Consider the following 26,846-nt stretch of genomic DNA (forward strand, 5'->3'; position numbering starts at 1 on the left):
ACATGGGTCTCAGGATCCGGGGAAAAGATGAGTATATCGTCCAGATATACGAAGACGAACCGATGCAGGAAGTCCCGCAAGATGTCATTTACCAAAGCTTGGAACGTCGCGGGGGCGTTAGTGAGGCCGAACGGCATGACCAGGTACTCAAAATGACCTAACGGGGTGTTGAATGCCGTCTTCCATTCGTCTCCCTTCCGGATCCGAACCAGGTGGTACGCGTTTCTAAGATCCAATTTCGTAAAGATTTGGGCTCCATGCAGGGGCGTGAACACTGAATCCAACAGAGGTAACGGGTATCGGTTGCGAACCGTGATCTCGTTCAGCCCTCTGTAATCAATGCATGGACGGAGTCCGCCGTCCTTTTTGCCCACAAAAAAGAAACCAGCACCCATCGGGGAGGTGGAGTTCCGGATCAGCCCGGCAGCTAAGGAGTCCCGGATGTAGGTCTCCATTGATTCGCGTTCCGGACGTGAGAGGTTGTACAACCTACTGGACGGGTACTCAACGCCCGGGACTAAATCGATGGCACAATCATACGGTCGGTGCGGAGGAAGAGTGAGCGCCAGATCTTTGCTGAAAACGTCAGCAAGACCATGGTACTCCTTAGGCACCGCCGATAGATTGAGGGGGACTTTGACCTCCTCATTAGCTGTAGTGCCGGGGGGAACCGAGGATCCTAAACACTCCCGGTGGCAGGTTTCGCTCCACTGCGTCACAACCCCGGACGGCCAATCGACCCGGGGATTGTGCTTCACCATCCATGGAAAACCCAGAATCACTCGGGAGGTAGACGGTGTTACATGGAACACTATCTCCTCCCTGTGATTCCCAGACACAACCAAGGTCACTGGTTGTGTCTGACGTGTGATTAATGGAAGCAGGGTGCCATCTAGTGCTCGCACCTGCACTGGTGCCGGCAGAGCCACCAGAGGGAGCCCTACTTCCTTTGCCCGTCTGCTGTTCAGCAGATTCCCTTCTGACCCCGTGTCTATCAGTGCTGGGGCGTGAAGGGTTAACTCCTCACAAAGGATTGTTACTGGGATTCGTGCCGATCTGCGGGGTCTTTCCGCGTGTGTGTTATGGCCCACCCTTAGCCCTGCATGTGCTCACAAGAGCCGCAGACAAAACACTCCCCGCGGGCCAGTCTCCTTTGTCTGACATTTGATCTTACTTTGGCCCTGCTTGTGTCCATAGCCTCCTCAGCAGGGGGAGCTGTAGCCACACGGGGCTCTCTGGCAGTGAAGCGTGGGGACGACGTCACCTTGTCGGAACCGGAAGGGGGAGGGACGGCTCGTGCCCGATCACGCCCCCCGGCCTGCTCCCGACAATGCTCATTCAAACGGTTGTCTAAGCGTATAACCAAATCGACAAGCCCGTCAAAATCCCGCGGTTCCTCCTTAGCCAGTAGGTGCTCCTTAAGGACCGGGGACAGCCCACTTATAAAGGCGGCGCGGAGCGCAACGTTATTCCAGCCGGACCTCGCTGCCGCGATGCGGAAGTCGACTGCATACTCGGCTGCGCTACGGCGCCCCTGTCTCATCGACAGCAGCACGTTTGAAGCGGTCTCGCCTCTGTTGGGATGATCAAACACTTGTTTGAATTCCCGTACAAACCCAGTATAAGACGTTAGGAGCCGTGAGTTCTGCTCCCAAAGCGCCGTAGCCCATGCGCGTGCCTCTCCTCGAAGCAGATTAATAACATAAGCTACCCGGCTAGCGTCTGATGCGTACATGACAGGGCGCTGTGAAAAGACGAGCGAACACTGCATGAGGAAGTCCGTGCACGTCTCGACACAGCCCCCGTACGGTTCCGGAGGGCTTATGTATGCTTCAGGGGACGGTGGGGGGGTTCGTTGAATGACCAGTGGTACGTCTGATACAGGCCCAGGACCAGCCAGAGGAGGAGCTGCAGCAGCGCCCTGATCGTGTGCTTCCACCCTGGCGGCGAGAGCCTCCACTCTCCGATTAAGGAGGACATTCTGCTCGGTCACTAAATCCAACCGAGCCGTGACGGCGGTTAAGATCTGCTGCAGCTCACTCAACACGCCTCCCGCTGACGCCTGCGCTCCCGGCTCTTCCATTGGCCGTTCACGCTCGAGCTGACGCCCCTCGGAATCCATGACGAGTGGCCGAGAAATCCTGTTGGGAAGGTGTCGTAGCACGGACCCACAACAGGGGGCGCAAATGAACGGACAATGAGTAAGCCAAAAGGTAACAATTTAATGTTGTGACAACACACAACGTAGAACACAGAATTTGTAAAGTCAATTAACACCAGGTGACGTGTGGGCAGGCTCGAAGATAGAAGACCCCGACGAGAGAGAGGCCGCGTCCCACATGGCCTCCACCACCAACGGTCTGAAGAACACCGGAGCCGCCAAGTCCCGAGTCCCCAGGTGACCTCTGTCTTCGGCTGTCGACCCTGGTACTGCTGGCAAAAAGCAGAGACAAGATGAATGAGTGTAAGTCCTTACACTCAGTGGTCCACAGTCTGTACACAGTCAGGAGGAGAACCTCCACCTCCGAATCACACACTCGTGCAGCTCTTGTCTAACCACTTATCTGTTCAGAGAGTGTGGCGCAGTCGTCGTCGTCACGCCACACGCCGAAGTCCCGGATTAGGCAACGTCCACAAGAATAAGGCTGCAAGAGAGATCTGGTTTAGTACACACAAAGTGTCAGATAGCAGAGAAAATACCTCTCGGTATTCGATTTCTCGGCGGGGAGGTGGAGTTGCAGTCCGGCTTAAGTACTGGTGTAGATGAGTGACAGCTGGTGTGATGAGTGACAGCTGTCACTTCCTCTGGGTCTGGCGCCCTCTCGTGCTTGGAGCCCGCACTCCAAGCAGGGCGCCCTCTGGTGGTAGTGGGCCAGCAGTACCTCCTCTTCAGCGGCCCACACAACAAGTTTCTCAAAACACTTCATGACCACAGGTGTCAGAGCAACTGGTCTGTAATCATTTAGACTGCTGATGGTGGTCTTTTTAGGCAGTGGGACGATTGTGGCCGACTTCAGGCATGGTGGGATGACAGACTGAGACAGTGACTCATTGAAGATCTTGGTAAAGACCCCAGCCAGTTGATCTGCACACTCTCTGAGGACCCTCCCGGTCACCCCATCTGGTCCAGCAGCCTTCCTGGGGTTCACTGCTCTCAGTGTGCACCTCACCTCATGTTCCTGCACTAAGAGGCTGATGCTGCTGTTGTTGTTGTTCAGTGGTCGATCTGTGGCTGCCTCAGGTCTTTCCACCTCAAAGCGTGCAAAGAAGTGGTTCAGCTCCTCCGCTAGTGCAGCGCCACCCTCCGCCATTGCAGTGCTGGAGTTAAAGTGGGTGAGGTGATGGAGTCCCTGCCACACCTGGCACGTGTTGTTGTTGCTGAAGTGGTCCTCAACCTTCATCTTGTATGTTGTTCTGGCCTCTCTGATGCCTCTCTTCAGGTCGGCTCTGGCTGTGCTGTACTGCACCCCATCCCCAGACCTGAAAGCGACATCACGTTGCCTCAGCAGTACCTTGACCTCTTCTGGTTTGACCTCTTCCAGGGTTTCTGGTTAGCATACACCCGGAAACGTTTGTCAACAGTGACATTGTCAACACAAAAACTGATGTAAGAGAGCACAGATGTGGTGTGTACTGTGTTGTACTGTGTTAATATTCTCATTGGTTGTGCCCAGTGTGAGTTATTTGTTCACTTGCCTACCGGAGTGAGGAAACAGCAGATACCATTAGATATGTGGGAGAAAACACTGTATTGAATGTGTATTTAATACACGTGGACACAGATGGGGCACATTTAACTGTAACAGGTCAAGAAAAACTAATTTACAAAATGTCACCCCATTACATTGTACATATTTTCCCACAGTATTATTACTTTGAATACAAAGTGCAACTGTGTGCATTTGAGTCAGTTAAAAATATTTATCTACTTATTTATTTTTAGTGTGAACAATGTGCTAAATCTTTCGTAACTCGGACAGAGTTGCGTATTCATGAAGCATCCAAACATCGAGGTGAAAGGCCGTTTGTGTGTGAGGAATGTGGCCACCGAGCCTCGAGTCGCAACGGCCTGCAGATGCACATCAAAGCCATCCACAGGTAGTGTTTGTGCTGCTTTTATGGGATTTTAATGTGCAAGGATCTGCAAACATCACTTTTTGTTTGGTTCTGCCTTCCAGAAATGAACGACCGTTTGTATGTAGTGTCTGTGGTCATGCATTCACCCAGAAAACCAACCTAAATATGCACCTGCGCATCCACACCGGGGAGAGACCGTATCAGTGCCACCTGTGCGGAAAAACATTCAGGACTCAAGGTAAAAATGTCAACTTCTGTCAATGTCTAAGCAGCTTTATGGTATGAATACAAGAAAACACAGGCATCAGAGACATGATGCGTATCTTCAGTTCCGATCTGGGAGCAGTCGTGGCACGTTGCAACATCCACCACATTACGGAAGTGCCTTACCTCCTGGATTCCAACCAGCCAGGCAGACAACCAGTTCATCCCTACTTCTCAAAAGTAGTGTGTTGCAGGTCATTCTTTCAAAAAGGATTTGTGCCATTTGATTTCCCATAATTCTTTCTCTGCCTCAGCCAAATGCAATACTGAGGTGCAGCAGTGCTTTCCTAAAAACTGGCCTTCGGGCACCCTCCACATACTGAACGGTAATAACGGCATGTCAGTGAGTTGGTGGTGCTGCAAATATTCCATCAGTACATCAAGCAACACTGGGACCCTGGGCTTCATAAACAGCATCCACAAACAAGGTCTACTGTGCATGTGGCTGTCTGAACAAGGCCAGATGCAAGAATATGTAAAAGAATGGCTCTAAAATATCTTAAAAATAATGCCAACGCAACCCAAAAATAGGAGGCTTACTGGTTCCCACCTGTATAAATAACAATCCAAAATTTTAACGCTGTCTGTCCCATATATTTTGCAGAGTTACTGGCTGAAAGTTATCAGTTATCCATGTGCTTGTTCTGCTAATCGCAGAGGAAAACATTCCTGAAGCCTTGTTGCCAATCGCAGGGTCCTGGTGGCCACAAAGTCAACTGTTGCGTGTAATACAGAAACAAAACACAGAAACTAACATTCACAAACAAACTGTATTTCTTGTGTATATTTCTTTCTGTGAAATCCAGCGAGTCTCGACAAACACCACCGGACTCACACCGGCGAGCGTCCCTTCAGCTGCGAGTTCTGTGAGCAGCGTTTCACAGAGAAAGGGCCACTCGTTCGTCACATTGCCAGCAAGCACCAAGAGGGCCGCCCCCACTGCTGTGCCATATGTAGTAAAACTTTTAAAGGTAAGATGTGCCGCACTGACACAAAACGTACAATATAGACTGCATTTACTCAACAACAGCCATCAGAGACTGCAGCCTGTTGCCCTCTGCTGATCATTTTAGAATCTTCTCAGACAGATGTTAAACTTGGAGAGTGTTCTCTGCCACCAAGTCCAAACACTGTGATCCAGAAATCACATCTGGAGCCCAACAGACACAAAAATGTAATGAATTTTTCCTGTTGGTAAGACTGATCACTGTGCCAGGTTTATCTGGGTTTTCCTGGAAATGGTTTAAACAATCTTGTTAGCAAGACAAGCAGGGTTTTGTGCAGAAAGCATCAAAGCACACGAGTGGGAGCAGGAGGTGTCGTCAAGGGCTCCCAGAGGTGAAGCATTTAAACCCCATTCAAACTGGGGTTTACTGTCTGGCTTGAGCCGGATAGGTGGTTTTCCGAATCTGAATGGCACAAATCAGATGTAAGACTAATTGTTTTATATCCGGCTCAACCCACTTCTCGGATGTGAGTTGAGCTGGATTTCAGCGGGATTCACCGTGGTCTGAATGAAAATATGGCTTGAATCTAGCCTTTTTGGCTAGCTGGGGACCATGACGTCAAAGTACATCTATGCGCCTACAGTGTCTTTTCCAGTAAAATGCTCAAAGCAGACAACCTGCTTTCTCTGCGGCGCCTTTGTGTTACACTGAAAAACACACACAGGGACACACCCGTTTGTTCAGACCAGCATCAGAAAACCGTCACAGCGGACGTTACAACAGAATTCATGTCATCTGCAGCAACAGACTTCTAGTTAACATGGCTTGAATTTAAAAAGTTAACATTTTGTGAGGTTAAAAATGAATTCCTTTTTGAAATGTCACACAAACCCATGTATACCTGTTTGAAGCCAGGCAACACTCTGCACTTAAATAATCCATCAAGCTGTTTTTCCTCATCGGTAAAGATAAAACACAGCCAATTTGTCCTTCTCAGTCCGGCAAACAACACCCCATACACACTCGCACACACGACTTGATTTCAGTTGTGTGTGTGTAGGATGAACCAGATTTGAAAGACAGGTCTGGACACTATCAAACGAGAAAGCAATCTGAATTGAATCTGGCTTGAGCTGGATTGCAAACTCTAGTCTGAACTGGGCCTAAGTCAATCCTTTACCAATTCCACCTCATCATCATAAAACCACCAGATCTCCTCCATATCCCATCAGGCACAGCACAGCCCCAGTCCCGCTGCACCCGGACACTATGGGTCATTTTAATCAGAGTCAGAATCAGAATCGCCTTTATTGTCATTGTAATTTGCATTGCAATGAGATTTGAGTGCAACTCCAAAAAGGTGCTTTCCATGGTGCGAGTAATTTTTAGCCAAATAAAAGATAATAAAATTTAACAATAAATTATTCAGAGTATATGCACAACTACATAAACATAAGATAAAATGAAATGTGACCTCATATCATCAATATCATATACCAACAAAACTGTTTAAGGACCTGTGGCCCATTCTTGGACCAACTGTGCTGGAAATTATAAATCTCTCATTAACTTCTGGATCTGTTCCTAAGTGTTTTAAGTCTGCAATGATCAAACCATTACTTAAAAAATCTAATCTCGACCCTAGTGTATTGAAGAATTATAGACCGATATCAAATCTGTCATTTTGTTCTAAAATCCTGGAAAAAGTGGTCTCGCGACAGCTCGTGGACTACCTCACTGAGAATAATCTTTTTGAGCCACTGCAGTCTGCTTTTAGAAAATTTCACTCCACAGAGACAGCACTTACTAAAGCAGTGAATGACCTTTTGTGAGCAATGGACTCGGATATCACTACGGTCCTGGTGCTGCTGGATCTTAGTGCTGCATTTGACACTGTGGATTACCATATTCTACTCAGTAGGCTGGAGAATCACTTTGGAATTACTGGAACTGCTCTTGCATGGTTGACGTCGTACCTGTCCAGTCGTTCCTACTGTGTATTGTGTAATGGAACCTCCTCCGATCGTAGAGACATGAAGTTTGGGGTTCCTCAGGGATCCGTTTTGGGCCCCTTGCTTTTTTCTCTTTATGTAGCACCCCTCGGGAATATATTGCGGCGTTTTGGGATTCCCTTTCATTGCTATGCTGATGACACTCAATTGTATATGCCAATAACTGCTGGTAATCTTACTCACATAAAATCCTTGAAAGATTGTCTTGCATCAGTAAGAAGTTGGATGTCTAGTAACTTCCTACTTTTAAATTCTGATAAGACTGAAGTTATGGTGTTTGGTCCAGCGAGATATCGGCATCAATTTGATCAGCTAGCATTTAGCTTAGGTCCGTGTGTTATACATCATACGGATAAAGTGAGGAACCTTGGAGTAATTTTTGATCCAGCGTTGTCCTTTGATCTCCACATTAGAGACATTACAAGGACTGCCTTCTTCCATTTGCGAAATATAGCGAGGATTTGTCCTATTCTGTCTATGGCTGATGCTGAGACTTTGATTCATGCGTTTGTCTCTTCTAGATTGGACTATTGTAATGCTCTATTCTCTGGCTTACCGCAGTCCAGGATCAGGGGTCTTCAATTGGTTCAGAATGCTGCTGCCAGACTTTTGACACGGAGCAGAAAGTTTGACCACATTACGCCAATCTTGGCGTCCCTGCACTGGCTTCCTGTTTCTGCAAGATCGGATTTTAAAGTACTGATTTTAGTTTATAAAATTGTTCATGGACTTGCACCTCCCTATCTGGCTGACTTGATAAGCCCCTATGTACCAGCTCGGGCCCTGCGTTCTCAGGGTGCAGGACTTCTGTGTGTTCCCAGGGTGAATAAAAAGTCTGCCGGTCACAGAGCTTTTTCCTATCGTGCCCCAGCTCTGTGGAACGATCTGCCGGCACACATTCGGCAGTCGGACACTGTGGAGACCTTTAAATCACGTTTAAAGACTCATTTATTTTCCCTGTTTTATCATTAGTGTTATGATGTGTTTTTAATCTTGTATTCTTTTACTGCTGTTTTTCTTTTATGGTTTTTATTGTGTTTTAAATTTTTAATTGTTTTTTATGTTGTGAAGCGCCTTGAGACGATTTTGTCGTGAATTGGCGCTATATAAATTAATAAATTTGAATTTGAATTCAATATCACCAATATCATTCCACAGAGACGGCTTTCACTAAAGTGGTGAATGATCTTCTGCTTAAAATGGATTTGGACACCACTACGGTTCTGGTGCTGTTAGATCTCAGTGCTGCATTTGATACAGTGGATCATCATATTCTACTTGATAGGCTGGAAAATCACTTTGGGATTACTGGGAGTGCCCTTGCATGGCTGACGTCATACTTGACCAGTTGTTCTCACTGTGTTTTGTACAGTAACACTACCTCTAACCTTAGTGACATGAAATTTGGGGTTCCACAGGGGTCCGTCTTAGGCCCCCTGCTTTTCTCCCTTTATATAGCACCCCTTGGGCACATATTGCAGCGTTTTGGGATTACCTTTCACTGCTATGCAGATGATACTCAGTTATACATGCCAATAACTGCTGGTTATCACATAAAATCCTTAGAAGATTGCCTTGCAGCAGTGAGAAGTTGGATGTCTAGAAACTTCCTACTTTTAAACTCTGATAAGACTGAAATGATGGTTCTTGGTCCAGTGAGACATCGGCATCAATTTGACCAGTTAACGCTCAGCCTTGGCTCGTGTGTCATACATCACACTGACAAAGTGAGGAACCTTGGGGTAATTTTTGATCCTTCGTTGTCCTTTGGCCTCCACATTCGAAATATTACTAGGACTGCTTTTTTCCACCTGCGAAATATAGCGAAGATTCGTTCCATCCTGTCTATGGCTGATGCTGAGACCTTGATCCATGCATTTATCTCTTCTAGATTGGACTACTGCAATGTTCTATTTTCTGGTTTACCGCAGTCCAGAATTAGAGGTCTCCAATTGGTTCAAAATGGGGCAGCCAGACTTTTGACACGAAGAAAGAAAGTACAACCACATTACACCCACTTTTGGCGTCTCTTCACTGGCTTCCTGTCCCAGTGAGATCAGATTTTAAGGTTCTGCTACTAACCTATAAAATTATTCATGGACTGGCACCTCCATACCTAGCTGACCTAATTAAACCTTACGTACCGGCCCGGGCTTTACGTTCTCAGGGTGCAGGACTACTTTGTGTCCCTAAGGTAAATAAGAAGTCTGTGGGTCACAGAGCTTTCTCTTATCATGTCCCTGTTCTGTGGAATGATCTCCCTGCGTCAATAAAACAGTCAGAGTCTGTGGAGATTTTCAAGTCCAGACTTAAGACGCACTTATTTTCCCTTTCATATGGCTAGCATACTGGTACAGTCTTGTTTTACGCTTTTTACTCTTTTAATTCGGGCTGCGGCCTCAATTTTACCTAAATTCTGGGTCTTTTAGTGAAGTTTAGGGCTAGTGGCCGGCGATCACCTTAGTATTTCTTGTTGTTTAATGCTGGCAAATTATACAGTATTTTTTGTCTTTCTGATGCCTGATTGTTTTTTTCTCTCTGTTTGAGGTGCAGCTCCATCCAGAGATGGGTGTGGTATTCGTGTTGGCGATCCTCCTGTCCTGTGCGCCAATAGCATTTCTTGTATATTCGTTCGTGAATTGTTCTGTAATTTATGTCTGTATCATGGCCCAAGCAGAGGGTCACCCCTTTGAGTCTGGTCTGCTTGAGGTTTCTTCCTCAGAGGGAGTTTTTCCTTACCACTGTTGCTCTGGGGGTTAGTAAGGTTAGACCTTACCTGTGTGAAGCACTTTGAGGCAACTCTGTTGTGATTTGGCGCTATATAAATGAAAATAAATTGAATTGAAATTGAACCCAGTAAAATGAGAATTATATACAACTGTGGAATCATATTGCACATGGTTTACAGATATTGCACAACAAACTTGAAGGTGCGGATTAGAGTGGTTTGTTATTGTTCAGAGCAGTGATCACTCTGGGGAGAAAGCTGTCCCTGAGACTGTTTGTCCTAGTTTTGATTGACCTATACTGTCGGCCGGAGGTCAAACAGGTGGTTACTGGGGTGGGATGTGTCTTTGCTGATGCTGGCAGCTCTGCTGAGGTAGCGAGAGCTGGCAATGTCTTCCAGGCTGGGCAGAGAGCAGCCAGTGATCCCCTGGGCCATTTTGATCACCCTCTGCAGCGCTCTGCTGTCTGCTGCTGAGCACCCCCCGTACCACACTGTGATGCAGTACGTCAGGATGCTCTCGATGGTGGCTCTGTAGAACAGCACCAGCAGCTTCTCCTCCAGATTGTTTCTCCTGAGCACCCTCAGGAAGTGGAGTCGCTGCTGGGGTTTCTTCACCACCACTGTGGTGTTGGCAGTCCAGGAGAGGCTGTCAGAGAGCTGCACTCCCAGGAACCTGATGGAGCTGACCCTTTCCATACAGTCCCCTTGGATGTAGAGCGGGGCTGGGTCAGCCCTGTTCTTCCTGAAGTCCAGGATTATTTCTTTTGTTTTTGTGGTGTTCAGCGGCAGGTTGTTAGCTGAACACCACGCTGTCAGTCGATTGACCTCGTCTCTGTAGTCGGTCTCAGGCCAGGTTTGGATTGTCTTTCGTTGTGGCTTTGTTCGCCTCAGCAGGGGGGGTGTAGGTGGGGGTGAGGGACAGGAAGAGATGGTCAGATCCAGCGAGATGGGGGAGGGGAGTGACTTTGTACGCATGTTTTATGTTTGAGTAAACATGGTCCAAAGTATTTTTCCCTCTGGTGGCACACTTCACGTACTGGATGAACACGCTTGGTTGAAGTCACCAGCAACAATACAAACGCCATCCGGGTGGGCCAGCTGCTGTTTATTTACACAGGCAAGCAAGAGGCTAAGGGCTGTGCTAACGTTAACATCGGGTGGGATGTAAACACAAACACAACGACTACTGTGAATTCCCTTGGGAGATAAAAAGGTCTGCACGAGACTGCCAGCACCTCTAAATCAGGAGAACAGTGAGAGTCAATGACCCTGCTGCTACAGCACCACTTGCGGTTCACAGGGCCCTGATCTCATCACATGATTAAAATAACGCTGATGAAAATAACACTTTTCATCACGGAGACGTGGCTTCACCCGCTGATCCCCAATGCTGCAGTTGAGTTAGCAGGCCACACGCTACACTGGCAGGACAACCAGTGATTCGGGTAAGTGCAGAGGTGGGGGGCTCTGTGTTTATGTGAACCGTGAGTGGTGCTGCAGCAGCAGGGTCATTGACTCTCACTGTTCTCCTGATTTAGAGGTGCTGGCAGTCTCGTGCAGACCTTTTTTATCTCCCAAGGGAGTTCACAGTAGTCGTTGTGTTTGCTGTTTACATCCCACCCGATGCTAATGCACCCCACCTGCAACCTGGGAAGTAAACCAGCTTAAAACCACAATTTTTAAAGTGTTGTATTTTTATCCCCCAGTCAGCATGCCGGGGGATAAAAATCCATTTTTGCTTGTTACCTCAATATCTCAAGAACCACTTGAGACCAATTTCATTCAAATTTGCATAAGGGTGTATTTGGGTGATCTCTGACACTTGTTGATTACGGTGAACTTGGGGTCAGTTTCAAGTTCACAGCGAGATTGTCAAGATATTGTCATTGCCACCCTTGTTAGCGCATTTGGATGATCCCTTGACACTTTGTATTAGTGATTTGTGGGGCCCAGGAGGATGATCATTCTTGTTCTATTGGTGTTTACTTTTTTAGTTCAGGTTTGTTGTAGTTTGATACACTAATCCACATCCCTGTGTATAGTAGCGGAGTGTTCATCAGGAACCTGCTTATGTAAGGTGCATCTGAATACTGCGACATATAAATTGCAGAACTCTACACTTGACATCCTCTGCACGACACTGTGGTGCTCAGAAAAGCAACTGCAGTGACAGACTCCTCTCCATGAGATGCAGGACTGAGAGGTAAAGATCATTTGTCTCATCTGCCATGAGACTCTTTAACACCTCTTGTTAATGTATTTTTACTTCTTATATGTTTTTATATTCTGCTTATTTATTGGTATTTTATTGAATGGATGAATTGTGTATGTATGAATGCTCTCTGGCAAATGAATTTCCCCTTAAAGGGGAAGAATAAAGTATTTATCTATCTTGACTTCAGACTTGGTTTGTGGTGCACTTGCTTTCTGCTGCCACACATTAACAATGTACCAACACTGTGCCAGACCACACCACGTGCCCACGAGTAAATACCAATACACTTGTTGTTTTTAGAACGCTGTGGCTGGACGTGACAGCGATAACTGCATCGATTGGAAAGTCAGAAGGACTCGTACTGTGGGCTGCTTTGTGCCCAGTGTGAGGTGGTGCTACATGTGTAAGCCATTTACCCGCTGTTCTCTTTGTGTTTTTCATTTATTTTCTCCAGCAATAGAACAACTCCGTGTTCACCTGCGCCGTCATAAGGGCATGAGGAAGTTTGAATGCACCGACTGTGGGTACAAGTTCACTCGACAGGTGTGCTGACTGTATCGAACATGTTTATCCACTTTGTACTGACTCTCCCACTCATCACGATCTCACATGCGTGTTCTTCCAGGCACACCTGCGGCGACACAGTCAAATCCACAAACGCAGTGAGAACTACAACCCCCGGCAGAGGAAACTCAGGAACATCATAGTGGAAGGAGATGGCAGCACGGGCGAGAAGGATGTGAATGAATCAATGCACGCCCCGCTGAGCTCTGACGACACGGACTGCGAACCGGAGAGATCAGTGGACCACGAATCCTCAAACCAAGGATCTGCCCTTGTATCTGCTGTCAAGGCTGAACACCGGGTGATGGTGGCAATCGAGCAGAGCGACCCGTTAACCGTACCCACTTTGTCTGATCAAAATCCAAAATGTGTCAAGACAGTGTAGTTTCTCCATGCCAGAAGGCTCACCGCAAAATCCGCTGGTCACTGAGACGTACGAGCCCACAATAGACATGGAGGAAATAATTGAAGATAAAGTTGAGAAATTACAGATTGACAACACGCACCTCACTCCAAAGCAGAACAGCTGAAGAAGAATGTGAAGATGATTTTATCAGGGAAGATGAGTGAAATGTGACATCATGGATTCTGAAGTGCAAGTGTTAGAAGCTACAGAATGTTTCTGAGCGATTATTAGCAGAAATTAATCATAGCATTTGTAACAATCTGTTCATTACTGTATTACATGCAGCAACCGATCAATGCGTTTACATGAACTTAGAACAAGCCCTTCATATCTACAAGGGAGCGGGCCCCCTTGTTCTGACCCCCATGTTGCTACAGTAGCCAAAATGTACATACTCACTCTGCCTTTAGCATTCTGCAGCATGGCTGCAAAAAAAAACCCCCAAAAAAACCAGAAGAGCAATCAGTGTTTGCTCCCTCATGCAGTCGACTGAGTGCTCGTGCAGGCTAACATTTGAGAACCGTCAGTTTTGTGAAGTGGGAGCTCATACAATATTTCTTATCATAAGAGAAGACATGGGAGCATGAATCATCAACAAAAAAAGGGAAAACATGACTATTGTGACTGGCAACTATAACCTCTCCACTAGGTGACAGTAAATCCTACACACTGTAGCTTTAAGTCAATGTTGTCTTTTAGTTCATGTGGTCATTGGCCAAACCTGATTCCGATAGTTGTTTGAATGCCAGCAAAGGGACGTCTGTGGTTTGTTTGTCAGATTCCTCAAAAAACTAATTAACTGATTTCTGCAATAACTTAAAAGGTTTGAGCATTGCCCCTAATAGTAAAAAAAAACCAAAAGGAAAAAAAGGATATTGAGCAGATTCAGAACAATCTTCAGACAGAAGAATGTGGATGTGCATCCAGATGCCTTCTACACTTTTTTTTTGTTTATACCCCTTCAATGTTGACTGGACCGTGTGAAATCTGTAATACGAGCTTGTTTCCATTTGCTTGCTTCCTGTGGATGCACTAACATCAGTGAAAGTAGGATACTGACAGTAGAGCTCATTAAATCATATCTGGTGGCTTTTTTCTGTAGAAGAATGTTTTCATTGGTGCTCTTTCATCTCACAATGTGAGATCATCCTAAAACAGTAGACCAGATGTCCCGACACACTGTTAAATATGTCTAAGAGTATTAAAACTAATGGAAAGCAGTTTTTATCATACTATAGTTTTAACTGTTCAACCACTAAATCTGACCCCTGAATTGCCCTTAAAAGAATAAGGCCCCATAAAAACAAACAAAAAAATAGTTTATCATCCTCGGCATCAAAAAAGTCGTGAGGGCAAGTGGATTATTTTATTGTATTTGTTATCCTAGAAACATCAGGTACATGCGTCATTTCAGACCTGAAAAACTACCCATACAGCACCTGCATACGAAAGGGAAAAAAAATACAGCACCTGCATACCAAAGGGGAAAAAAAGCACCTGCATAAAAAATATACAGCACCTGCATACGAAAGGGAAAAAAATACAGCACCTGCATACCAAAGGGGAAAAAAAGCACCTGCATAAAAAATATACAGCACCTGCATACGAAAGGGAAAAAAAATACAGCACCTGCATACCAAAGGGGAAAAAAGCACCTGCATAAAAAATATACAGCACCTGCATACGAAAGGGAAAAAAATACAGCACCTGCATACCAAAGGGAAAAAAAAGCACCTGCATAAAAAATATACAGCACCTGCATACCAAAGGGGGAAAAAAAAGCACCTGCATACCAAAGGGGAAAAAAAGCACCTGCATAAAAAATATACAGCACCTGCATACCAAAGGGAAAAAAAGCACCTGCATAAAAAATATACAGCACCTGCATACCAAAGGGAAAAAAAAGCACCTGCATAAAAAATATACAGCACCTGCATACCAAAGGGAAAAAAAGCACCTGCATAAAAATATACAGCACCTGCATACCAAAAGGAAAAAAAAAGCACCTGCATAAAAAATATACAGCACCTGCATACCAAAGGGAAAAAAAAAGCACCTGCATAAAAAATATACAGCACCTGCATATTATATATATATATATATATATATATATATATATATATATATATATATACACACACACACACAACAAAAATATAAATGCAACACTTTTGGTTTTGCTCCCATTTTGTATGAGATTAACTCAAAGATCTAAAACTTTTTCCACATACACAATATCACCATTTCCCTCAAATATTGTTCACAAACCAGTCTAAATCTGTGATAGTGAGCACTTCTCCTTTGCTGAGATAATCCATCCCACCTCACAGGTGTGCCATATCAAGATGCTGATTAGACACCATGATTAGTGCACAGGTGTGCCTTAGACTGCCCACAATAAAAGGCCACTCTGAAAGGTGCAGTTTTATCACACAGCACAATGCCACAGATGTCGCAAGATTTGAGGGAGCGTGCAATTGGCATGCTGACAGCAGGAATGTCAACCAGAGCTGTTGCTCGTGTATTGAATGTTCATTTCTCTACCATAAGCCGTCTCCAAAGGCGTTTCAGAGAATTTTTCCCTTTGGTTTATATTTTTGTTGAGTGTATATATATATATAGCACCTGCATACCAAACAAAACCAATACAGCACCTTCATACCAAGGGGGGGGAAAAAAAACCCCCAGAACCTGCATACTTATATATATGCAGGTGCTGGATAAATAATTTAAAAAAATCCAGCACCTGCATACTAAAAAAAGCACCTGCATAAAAAATCCAGCACCTGCATACCAAAAATAAATAAAAAAATCCAGCACCTGCATAAAAAACACAACACCAGCATACCGAAGGGGGAAAAAAATCCAGAACCTGCATAGCAATATATATATATATATATATATATATATATATATATATATATATATATATATATATATATATATATAAAGCACCTGCATAAGAAAATCCAGCACCTGCTTACCACAAATAAATAAAAATACAGCACCTGCATACCAAAGGAAAAAAAAATACAGCACCTGCATACCAAAGGGAAAAACAAATACAGCACCTGCATACCAAAGAATAAAAATACAGCACCTGCATACCAAAGAATAAAAATATAGCACCTGCATACCAAAAAAATACAACACCTGCATACCAAAGGAAAAAAATACAGCACCTGCATACCAAAGAACAAAATACAGCACCTGCATACCAAATAAAAAAAAAAAATGCAGCACCTGCATACCAAAAATAAATTAAAAAAAAAACCAGCACCTGCATACCAAAGGGAAAAAATCCAGCACCTGTATAAAAAATACAACACCTGCATACCAAAAAGAAGCAGCTGCATAAAAAATCCAGCACCTGCATACCACAAATAAATAAATAAAAATACAGCACCTGCATACCAAAGGAAAAAATATAGCACCTGCATACAAAAAAAGCATCCTGCATAAAAAAATCCAGCACCTGCATACCAAAAAAGCATCTGCATAAAAAATACAGCACCTGCATACAAAAAAAAGCACCTGCATAAAAAAAATCCAGCACCTGCATACCAAAAAAGCATCTGCATAAAAAATACAGCACCTGCATACCAAAAAAGCATCTGCATAAAAAATACAGCACCTGCATACAAAAAAAAGCACCTGCATAAAAAAAATCCAGCACCTGCATACCAAAAAAGCATCTGCATAAAAAATACAGCACCTGCATACCAAAAAAGCATCTGCATAAAAAATACAGCACCTGCATACAAAAAAAGCACCTGCATAAAAAAAATCCAGCACCTGCATACCAAAAAAGCATCTGCATAAAAAATACAGCACCTGCATACCAAAAAAGCATCTGCATAAAAAAATCCAGCACCTGCATACAAAAAAAATACAGCACCTGCATACAAAAAAATACAGCACCTGCATACAAAAAAAGCACCTCCATAAAAAAATCCAGCACCTGCATACCAAAAATAAAAATAAAAAAATCCAGCACCTGCATACCAAAGGGAAAAAAAATCCAGCACCTGCATAAAAATACAACACCTGCATACCAAAGGGAAAAAAATCCAACACCTGCATACCAACAAATAAACAAATAAATAAATAAATCCAGCACCTGCATACCAAAAATAAATAAATAAAAATACAGCACCTGCATACCAAAGGAAAAAATATAGCACCTGCATACAAAAAAAGCACCTGCATAAAAAAATCCAGCACCTGCATACCAAAAAAGCATCTGCATAAAAAATACAGCACCTGCATACAAAAAAAAGCACCTGCATAAAAAAAATCCAGCACCTGCATACCAAAAAAGCATCTGCATAAAAAATACAGCACCTGCATACCAAAAAAGCATCTGCATAAAAAATCCAGCACCTGCATACAAAAAAAATACAGCACCTGCATACAAAAAAATACAGCACCTGCATACAAAAAAAGCACCTCCATAAAAAAATCCAGCACCTGCATACCAAAAATAAAAATAAAAAAATCCAGCACCTGCATACCAAAGGGAAAAAAAATCCAGCACCTGCATAAAAATACAACACCTGCATACCAAAGGGAAAAAAATCCAACACCTGCATACCAACAAATAAACAAATAAATAAATAAATCCAGCACCTGCATACCAAAAAGAAGCAGCTGCATAAAAAATCCAGCACCTGCATACCACAAATAAATAAAAAAAATCCAGAAGCTGCATACCAAAGGGAAAAAAATCCAACACCTGCATACCAAAAAATAAACAAATAAATAAATAAATCCAGCACCTGCATACCAAAAAGAAGCAGCTGCATAAAAAATCCAGCACCTGCATACCACAAATAAATAAATAAATAAAAATACAGCACCTGCATACCAAAAAGAAGCAGCTGCATAAAAAATCCAGCACCTGCATACCACAAATAAACAAATAAATAAATAAATCCAGCACCTGTATACCAAAGGGAAAAAAATCCAACACCTGCATACCAAAAAATAAACAAATAAATAAATAAATCCAGCACCTGCATACCACAAATAAATAAATAAATGAAAATACAGCGCCTGCATACCAAAGGAAAAAATATAGCACCTGCATACCAAAGAACAAAATATAGCACCTGCATACCAAATAAAAAAAAAAATGCAGCACCTGCATACCAAAAATAAAAAAAATAAAAAACCCAGCACCTGCATACCAAAGGGAAAAAAATCCAGCAACTGCATAAAAAATACAACACCTGCATACCAAAAAGAAGCAGCTGCATAAAAAATCCAGCACCTGCATACCACAAATAAATAAAAATACAGCACCTGCATACCAAAGGAAAAAATATAGCACCTGCATACAAAAAAAAGCACCTGCATAAAAAAATCCAGCACCTGCATACCAAAAAAGCATCTGCATAAAAAATACAGCACCTGCATACAAAAAAAAGCACCTGCATAAAAAAAATACAGCACCTGCATACAAAAAAATACAGCACCTGCATACAAAAAAAGCACCTCCATAAAAAAATCCAGCACCTGCATACCAAAAATAAAAAAAATCCAGCACCTGCATACCAAAGGGAAAAAAAATCCAGCACCTGCATAAAAATACAACACCTGCATACCAAAGGGAAAAAAATCCAACACCTGCATACCAACAAATAAATAAATAAATCCAGCACCTGCATACCAAAAAGAAGCAGCTGCATAAAAAATCCAGCACCTGCATACCACAAATAAATAAATAAATAAAAATACAGCACCTGCATACCAAAAAGAAGCAGCTGCATAAAAAATCCAGCACCTGCATACCACAAATAAATAAATAAATCCAGCACCTGTATACCAAAGGGAAAAAAATCCAACACCTGCATACCAAAAAATAAACAAATAAATAAATAAATCCAGCACCTGCATACCACAAATAAATAAATAAATGAAAATACAGCGCCTGCATACCAAAGGAAAAAATATAGCACCTGCATACAAAAAAAAGCACCTGCATAAAAAAATCCAGCACCTGCATACCAAAAAAGCATCTGCATAAAAAATACAGCACCTGCATACAAAAAAATCCAGCACCTGCATACCAAAGGAAAAAAATCCAGCACCTGCATACAAAAAAAATCCAGCACCTGCATACCAAAAATAAATTAAAAAAATCCAGCACCTGCATACCAAAGGGAAAAAAAATCCAGCACCTGCATAAAAAAATCCAGCACCTGCATACCAAAAATAAATTAAAAAAAACCCAGCACCTGCATACCAAAGGGAAAAAATCCAGCACCTGCATACCAAAAATAAATTAAAAAAAAACCCAGCACCTGCATACCAAAGGGAAAAAATCCAGCACCTGCATTAAAAAATACAACACCTGCATACCAAAAAGAAGCAGCTGCACAAAAAATCCAGCACCTGCATACCAAAGGAAAAAATATAGCACCTGCATAAAAAAATCCAGCACCTGCATACCAAAAAAGCATCTGCATAAAAAATACAGCACCTGCACACAAAAAAATACAGCACCTGCATACCAAAGGAAAAAAAATACAGCACCTGCATACCAAAGGAAAAAAATACAGCACCTGCACACAAAAAAAATACAGCACCTGCATACCAAAGTAAAAAAATACAGCAACTGCATACCAAAAAAGCATCTGCATAAAAAAAACCCAGCACCTGCATACCAAAAAAGCATCTGCATAAAAAATACAGCACCTGCATACAAAAAAAATACAGCACCTGCATACCAAAGGAAAAAAATACAGCACCTGCATACCAAAAAAGCATCTGCATAAAAAATACAGCACCTGCACACAAAAAAATACAGCACCTGCATACCAAAGGAAAAACATACAGCACCTGCATACCAAAGGAAAAAAAATACAGCACCTGCATACCAAAGTAAAAAAATACAGCAACTGCATACCAAAAAAGCATCTGCATAAAAAATACAGCACCTGCATACCAAAAAAAGCATCTGCATAAAAAATACAGCACCTGCATACCAAAAAAGCATCTGCATAAAAAATACAGCACCTGCATACAAAAAAAAAATACAGCACCTGCATACCAAAAAAGCATCTGCATAAAAAATACAGCACCTGCATACAAAAAAAAGCACCTGCATAAAAAAAATCCAGCACCTGCATACCAAAAAAGCATCTGCATAAAAAATCCAGCACCTGCATACAAAAAAAATACAGCACCTGCATACAAAAAAATCCAGCACCTGCATACAAAAAAAGCACCTCCATAAAAAAATCCAGCACCTGCATACCAAAAATAAATAAAAAAAATCCAGCACCTGCATACCAAAGGGAAAAAAAATCCATCACCTGCATAAAAATACAACACCTGCATACCAAAGGGAAAAAAATCCAACACCTGCATACCAACAAATAAACAAATAAATAAATAAATCCAGCACCTGCATACCAAAAAGAAGCAGCTGCATAAAAAATCCAGCACCTGCATACCACAAATAAATAAAAAAAATCCAGAAGCTGCATACCAAAGGGAAAAAAAATCCAACACCTGCATACCAAAAAATAAACAAATAAATAAATAAATCCAGCACCTGCATACCAAAAAGAAGCAGCTGCATAAAAAATCCAGCACCTGCATACCACAAATAAATAAATAAATAAAAATACAGCACCTGCATACCAAAAAGAAGCATCTGCATAAAAAATACAGCAACTGCATACCAAAAAAAGCATCTGCATAAAAAAACCCAGCACCTGCATACCAAAAAAGCATCTGCATAAAAAATACAGCACCTGCATACAAAAAAAATACAGCACCTGCATACCAAAGGAAAAAAATACAGCACCTGCATACCAAAAAAGCATCTGCATAAAAAATACAGCACCTGCACACAAAAAAATACAGCACCTGCATACCAAAGGAAAAACATACAGCACCTGCATACCAAAGGAAAAAAATACAGCACCTGCATACCAAAGTAAAAAAATACAGCAACTGCATACCAAAAAAGCATCTGCATAAAAAATACAGCACCTGCATACCAAAAAAAGCATCTGCATAAAAAAACCCAGCACCTGCATACCAAAAAAGCATCTGCATAAAAAATACAGCACCTGCATACAAAAAAAATACAGCACCTGCATACCAAAGGAAAAAATACAGCACCTGCATACCAAAAAAGCATCTGCATAAAAAATACAGCACCTGCACACAAAAAAATACAGCACCTGCATACCAAAGGAAAAACATACAGCACCTGCATACCAAAGGAAAAAAATACAGCACCTGCATACCAAAGTAAAAAAATACAGCAACTGCATACCAAAAAAGCATCTGCATAAAAAATACAGCACCTGCATACCAAAAAAAAGCATCTGCATAAAAAATCCAGCACCTGCATACCAAAAAAGCATCTGCATAAAAATACAGCACCTGCACACAAAAAATACAGCACCTGCATACCAAAGGAAAAACATACAGCACCTGCATACCAAAGGAAAAAAATACAGCACCTGCACACACAAAAAATACAGCACCTGCATACCAAAGTAAAAAAATACAGCAACTGCATACCAAAAAAGCATCTGCATAGAAAATACAGCACCTGCATACCAAAAAAAGCATCTGCATAAAAAAACCCAGCACCTGCATACCAAAAAAGCATCTGCATAAAAAATACAGCACCTGCATACAAAAAAAATACAGCACCTGCATACCAAAGGAAAAAAATACAGCACCTGCATACCAAAAAAGCATCTGCATAAAAAATACAGCACCTGCACACAAAAAAATACAGCACCTGCAAAAAAATACAGCACCTGCCTTACCAAAGAACAAAATACAGCACACCTGCATACCAATAAAAAAAAAAATGCAGCACCTGCATACCAAAAATAAATAAAAAAAAAACCCAGCACCTGCATACCAAGGGAAAAATCCAGCACCTGCATAAAAAATACAACACCTGCATACCAAAAATAAATAAAAAAAAACCCAGCACCTGCATACCAAAGGGAAAAAATCCAGCACCTGCATAAAAATACAACACCTGCATACCACAAATAAATAAATAAAAAACAGCACGCTGCTGTGACGCGCAAATAAATAAATAAAAATACAGCACCTGCATACCAAAGGAAAAAATATAGCACCTGCATACAAAAAAAAGCACCTGCATAAAAAAATCCAGCACCTGCATACCAAAAAAGCATCTGCACAAAAAATACAGCACCTGCATACAAAAAAAAGCACCTGCATAAAAAAGATCCAGCACCTGCATACCAAAAAAGCATCTGCATAAAAAATCCAGCACCTGCATACAAAAAAAATACAGCACCTGCATACAAAAAAAATCCAGCACCTGCATACAAAAAAAGCACCTCCATAAAAAAATCCAGCACCTGCATACCAAAAATAAATAAAAAAAATCCAGCACCTGCATACCAAAGGGAAAAAAAATCCAGCACCTGCATAAAAATACAACACCTGCATACCAAAGGGAAAAAAATCCAACACCTGCATACCAACAAATAAACAAATAAATAAATAAATCCAGCACCTGCATACCAAAAAGAAGCAGCTGCATAAAAAATCCAGCACCTGCATACCACAAATAAATAAAAAAAATCCAGAAGCTGCATACCAAAGGGAAAAAAAATCCAACACCTGCATACCAAAAAATAAACAAATAAATAAATAAATCCAGCACCTGCATACCAAAAAGAAGCAGCTGCATAAAAAATCCAGCACCTGCATACCACAAATAAATAAATAAATAAAAATACAGCACCTGCATACCAAAAAGAAGCAGCTGCATAAAAAATCCAGCACCTGCATACCACAAATAAACAAATAAATAAATAAATCCAGCACCTGTATACCAAAGGGAAAAAAATCCAACACCTGCATACCAAAAAATAAACAAATAAATAAATAAATCCAGCACCTGCATACCACAAATAAATAAATAAATGAAAATACAGCGCCTGCATACCAAAGGAAAAAATATAGCACCTGCATACAAAAAAAAGCACCTGCATAAAAAAATCCAGCACCTGCATACCAAAGGAAAAAAATCCAGCACCTGCATACAAAAAAAATCCAGCACCTGCATACCAAAAATAAATAAAAAAAAATCCAGCACCTGCATACCAAAGGGAAAAAAATCCAGCACCTGCATAAAAAATACAACACCTGCATACCAAAAAGAAGCAGCTGCACAAAAAATCCAGCACCTGCATACCAAAGGAAAAAATATAGCACCTGCATAAAAAAATCCAGCACCTGCATACCAAAAAAGCATCTGCATAAAAAATACAGCACCTGCACACAAAAAAATACAGCACCTGCATACCAAAGGAAAAAAAATACAGCACCTGCATACCAAAGGAAAAAAATACAGCACCTGCACACAAAAAAAATACAGCACCTGCATACCAAAGTAAAAAAATACAGCAACTGCATACCAAAAAAAGCATCTGCATAAAAAAACCCAGCACCTGCATACCAAAAAAGCATCTGCATAAAAAATACAGCACCTGCATACAAAAAAAATACAGCACCTGCATACCAAAGGAAAAAAATACAGCACCTGCATACCAAAAAAGCATCTGCATAAAAAATACAGCACCTGCACACAAAAAAATACAGCACCTGCATACCAAAGGAAAAACATACAGCACCTGCATACCAAAGGAAAAAAATACAGCACCTGCACACAAAAAAATACAGCACCTGCATACCAAAGTAAAAAAATACAGCAACTGCATACCAAAAAAGCATCTGCATAAAAAATACAGCACCTGCATACCAAAAAAAGCATCTGCATAAAAAAACCCAGCACCTGCATACCAAAAAAGCATCTGCATAAAAAATACAGCACCTGCATACAAAAAAAATACAGCACCTGCATACCAAAGGAAAAAATACAGCACCTGCATACCAAAAAAGCATCTGCATAAAAAATACAGCACCTGCACACAAAAAAATACAGCACCTGCATACCAAAGGAAAAAAATACAGCACCTGCACACAAAAAAAATACAGCACCTGCATACCAAAGGAAAAAAATACAGCAACTGCATACCAAAAAAGCATCTGCATAAAAAATACAGCACCTGCATACCAAAAAAGCATCTGCATAAAAAATACAGCACCTGCATACCAAAGGAAAAAAATCCAGCACCTGCATACAAAAAAATCCAGCACCTGCATACCAAAAAAAAAAAAAAAAAAATCCAGCACCTGCATACCAAAGGGAAAAAAAATCCAGTACCTGCATACCAAAATAAAAAATAAAAAATCCAGCACCTGCATACCAAAGGGAAAAAAATCCAGCACCTGCATAAAAAATACAACACCTGCATACCAATGAATAAATAAATAAATAAATAAATAAATACAGCACCTGCATACCAAAAAAAGCATCTGCATAAAAAAACCAGCACCTGCATACCAAAAAAGCATCTGCATAAAAAATACAGCACCTGCATACCAAAGGAAAAAAATCCAGCACCTGCATACAAAAAAAATCCAGCACCTGCATACCAAAAATAAATAAAAAAAATCCAGCACCTGCATACCAAAGGAAAAAAATACAGCACCTGCATACCAAAAAAAGCATCTGCATAAAAAAACCCAGCACCTGCATACCAAAAAAGCATCTGCATAAAGAATACAGCACCTGCATACAAAAAAAAAAAATACAGCACCTGCATACCAAAGGGAAAAAAATCCAGCACCTGCATAAAAAATACAACACCTGCATACCAATGAATAAATAAATAAATAAATAAATAAATACAGCACCTGCATACCAAAAAAAGCATCTGCATAAAAAAACCAGCACCTGCATACCAAAAAAGCATCTGCATAAAAAATACAGCACCTGCATACCAAAGGAAAAAAATCCAGCACCTGCATACAAAAAAAAATCCAGCACCTGCATACCAAAAATAAATAAAAAAAATCCAGCACCTGCATACCAAAGGAAAAAAATACAGCACCTGCATACCAAAAAAAGCATCTGCATAAAAAAACCCAGCACCTGCATACCAAAAAAGCATCTGCATAAAGAATACAGCACCTGCATACAAAAAAAAAAAATACAGCACCTGCATACCAAAGGAAAAAAATACAGCACCTGCATACCAAAAAAAGCATCTGCATAAAAAATACAGCACGTGCATACCAAAAAAAGCATCTGCATAAAAAAATACAGCACCTGCATACCAAAAAAAGAATCTGCATAAAAAATACAGCACCTGCATACCAAAGGAAAAAATACAGCACCTGCATACCAAAAAAAAAAAAAAAAGAAATGCAGCACCTGCATACCAAAGGAAAAAATAGAGCACCTGCATACAAAAAAAGGACCTGCATACCAAAGGAAAAAAATACAGCACCTGCATACCAAAAACGCATCTGCATAAAAAATACAGCACCTGCATACCAAAAAAAGCATCTGCATAAAAAAAGAAATACAGCACCTGCATACCAAAGGAAAAAATACAGCACCTGCATACCAAAGAACAAAATGCAGCACCTGCATACCAAAAAAAGCACCTGCATAAAAAATCCAGCACCTGCATACCAAAAATAAATAAAAAAAAAATTCAGCACCTGCATACCAAAAAAAAAAAAAAAAAATTCAGCACCTGCATACCAAAAATAAATTAAAAACAAATTCAGCACCTGCATACCAAAAATAAAAAAAATAAAAAATTCAGCACCTGCATACCAAAGGGAAAAAAATCCAGCACCTGCATAAAAAAATACAACACCTGCATACCAAAAAATAAACAAATAAATAAATAAATCCAGCACCTGCATACCAAAAAGAAGCAGCTGCATAAAAAAATCCAGCGCCTGCATACCACAAGTAAATAAATAAATAAAAATACAGCACCTGCATACCAAAGGAAAAAATATAGCATCGGCATAAAAAAATCCAGCACCTGCATACCAAAAAAAGCATCTGCATAAAAAATACAGCACCTGCATACAAAAAAAAAAAAAAAAAATACAGCACCTGCATACCAAAGGAAAAAATACAGCACCTGCATACCAAAAAAGCATCTGCATAAAAAAGAAATACAGCACCTGCATACCAAAGGAAAAAAAAAATACAGCACCTGCATACCAAAAAAACATCTGCATGAAAAATACAGCACCTGCATACCAAAGGGGGGAAAAAAAAACCCAGAACCTGCATACTTATATATATGCAGGTGCTGGCTAAATAATTAAAAAAATCCAGCACCTGCATACCAAAAAAAAAAAAAAAAAAAAAATTCAGCACCTGCATAAAAAATACAACACCTGCATACAAAAAAATAAACAAATAAATAAATAAATCCAGCACCTGCATACCAAAAAGAAGCAGCTGCATAAAAAATACAGCACATGCATACCAAAGGAATAAAATACAGCACCTGCATACCAAAGGGAAAAAAAATACAGCACCTGCATACCAAAAAAGCATCTGCATAAAAAATACAGCACCTGCATACCAAAGGGGGGGGAAAAAAAAACCAGAACCTGCATACTTATATATATGCAGGTGCTGGATAAATAATTAAAAAAATCTAGCACCTGCATACCAAAAAAGCATCTGCATAAAAAATACAGCACCTGCATACAAAAAAAATACAGCACCTGCATA

General features: G+C 41.4%; 1 protein-coding gene across 3 annotated transcripts in view; it reads left to right on the forward strand.

Annotated features, from left to right (window-relative positions):
• The window catches only part of zbtb48 (zinc finger and BTB domain containing 48), a 29,976-nt gene extending 16,532 nt beyond the window's left edge, over nucleotides 1-13,444 (forward strand). For all 3 annotated transcript variants that reach the window (XM_034173422.1, XM_034173421.1, XM_034173424.1), the window contains exons 7-11: nucleotides 3,944-4,098; nucleotides 4,179-4,315; nucleotides 5,148-5,312; nucleotides 12,698-12,786; nucleotides 12,869-13,444. In XM_034173422.1, coding sequence (XP_034029313.1) covers nucleotides 3,944-4,098; nucleotides 4,179-4,315; nucleotides 5,148-5,312; nucleotides 12,698-12,786; nucleotides 12,869-13,192 — 870 coding nt within the window. In that variant the 3' untranslated portion in view covers nucleotides 13,193-13,444. The remainder of the gene's footprint in view (nucleotides 1-3,943; nucleotides 4,099-4,178; nucleotides 4,316-5,147; nucleotides 5,313-12,697; nucleotides 12,787-12,868) is intronic.
• The last annotated feature ends 13,402 nt before the right edge of the window (nucleotides 13,445-26,846 follow it).

Source organism: Thalassophryne amazonica, chromosome 6 (genome assembly GCF_902500255.1).
Source record: "Thalassophryne amazonica chromosome 6, fThaAma1.1, whole genome shotgun sequence".
Classification (NCBI taxonomy): domain Eukaryota; kingdom Metazoa; phylum Chordata; class Actinopteri; order Batrachoidiformes; family Batrachoididae; genus Thalassophryne; species Thalassophryne amazonica.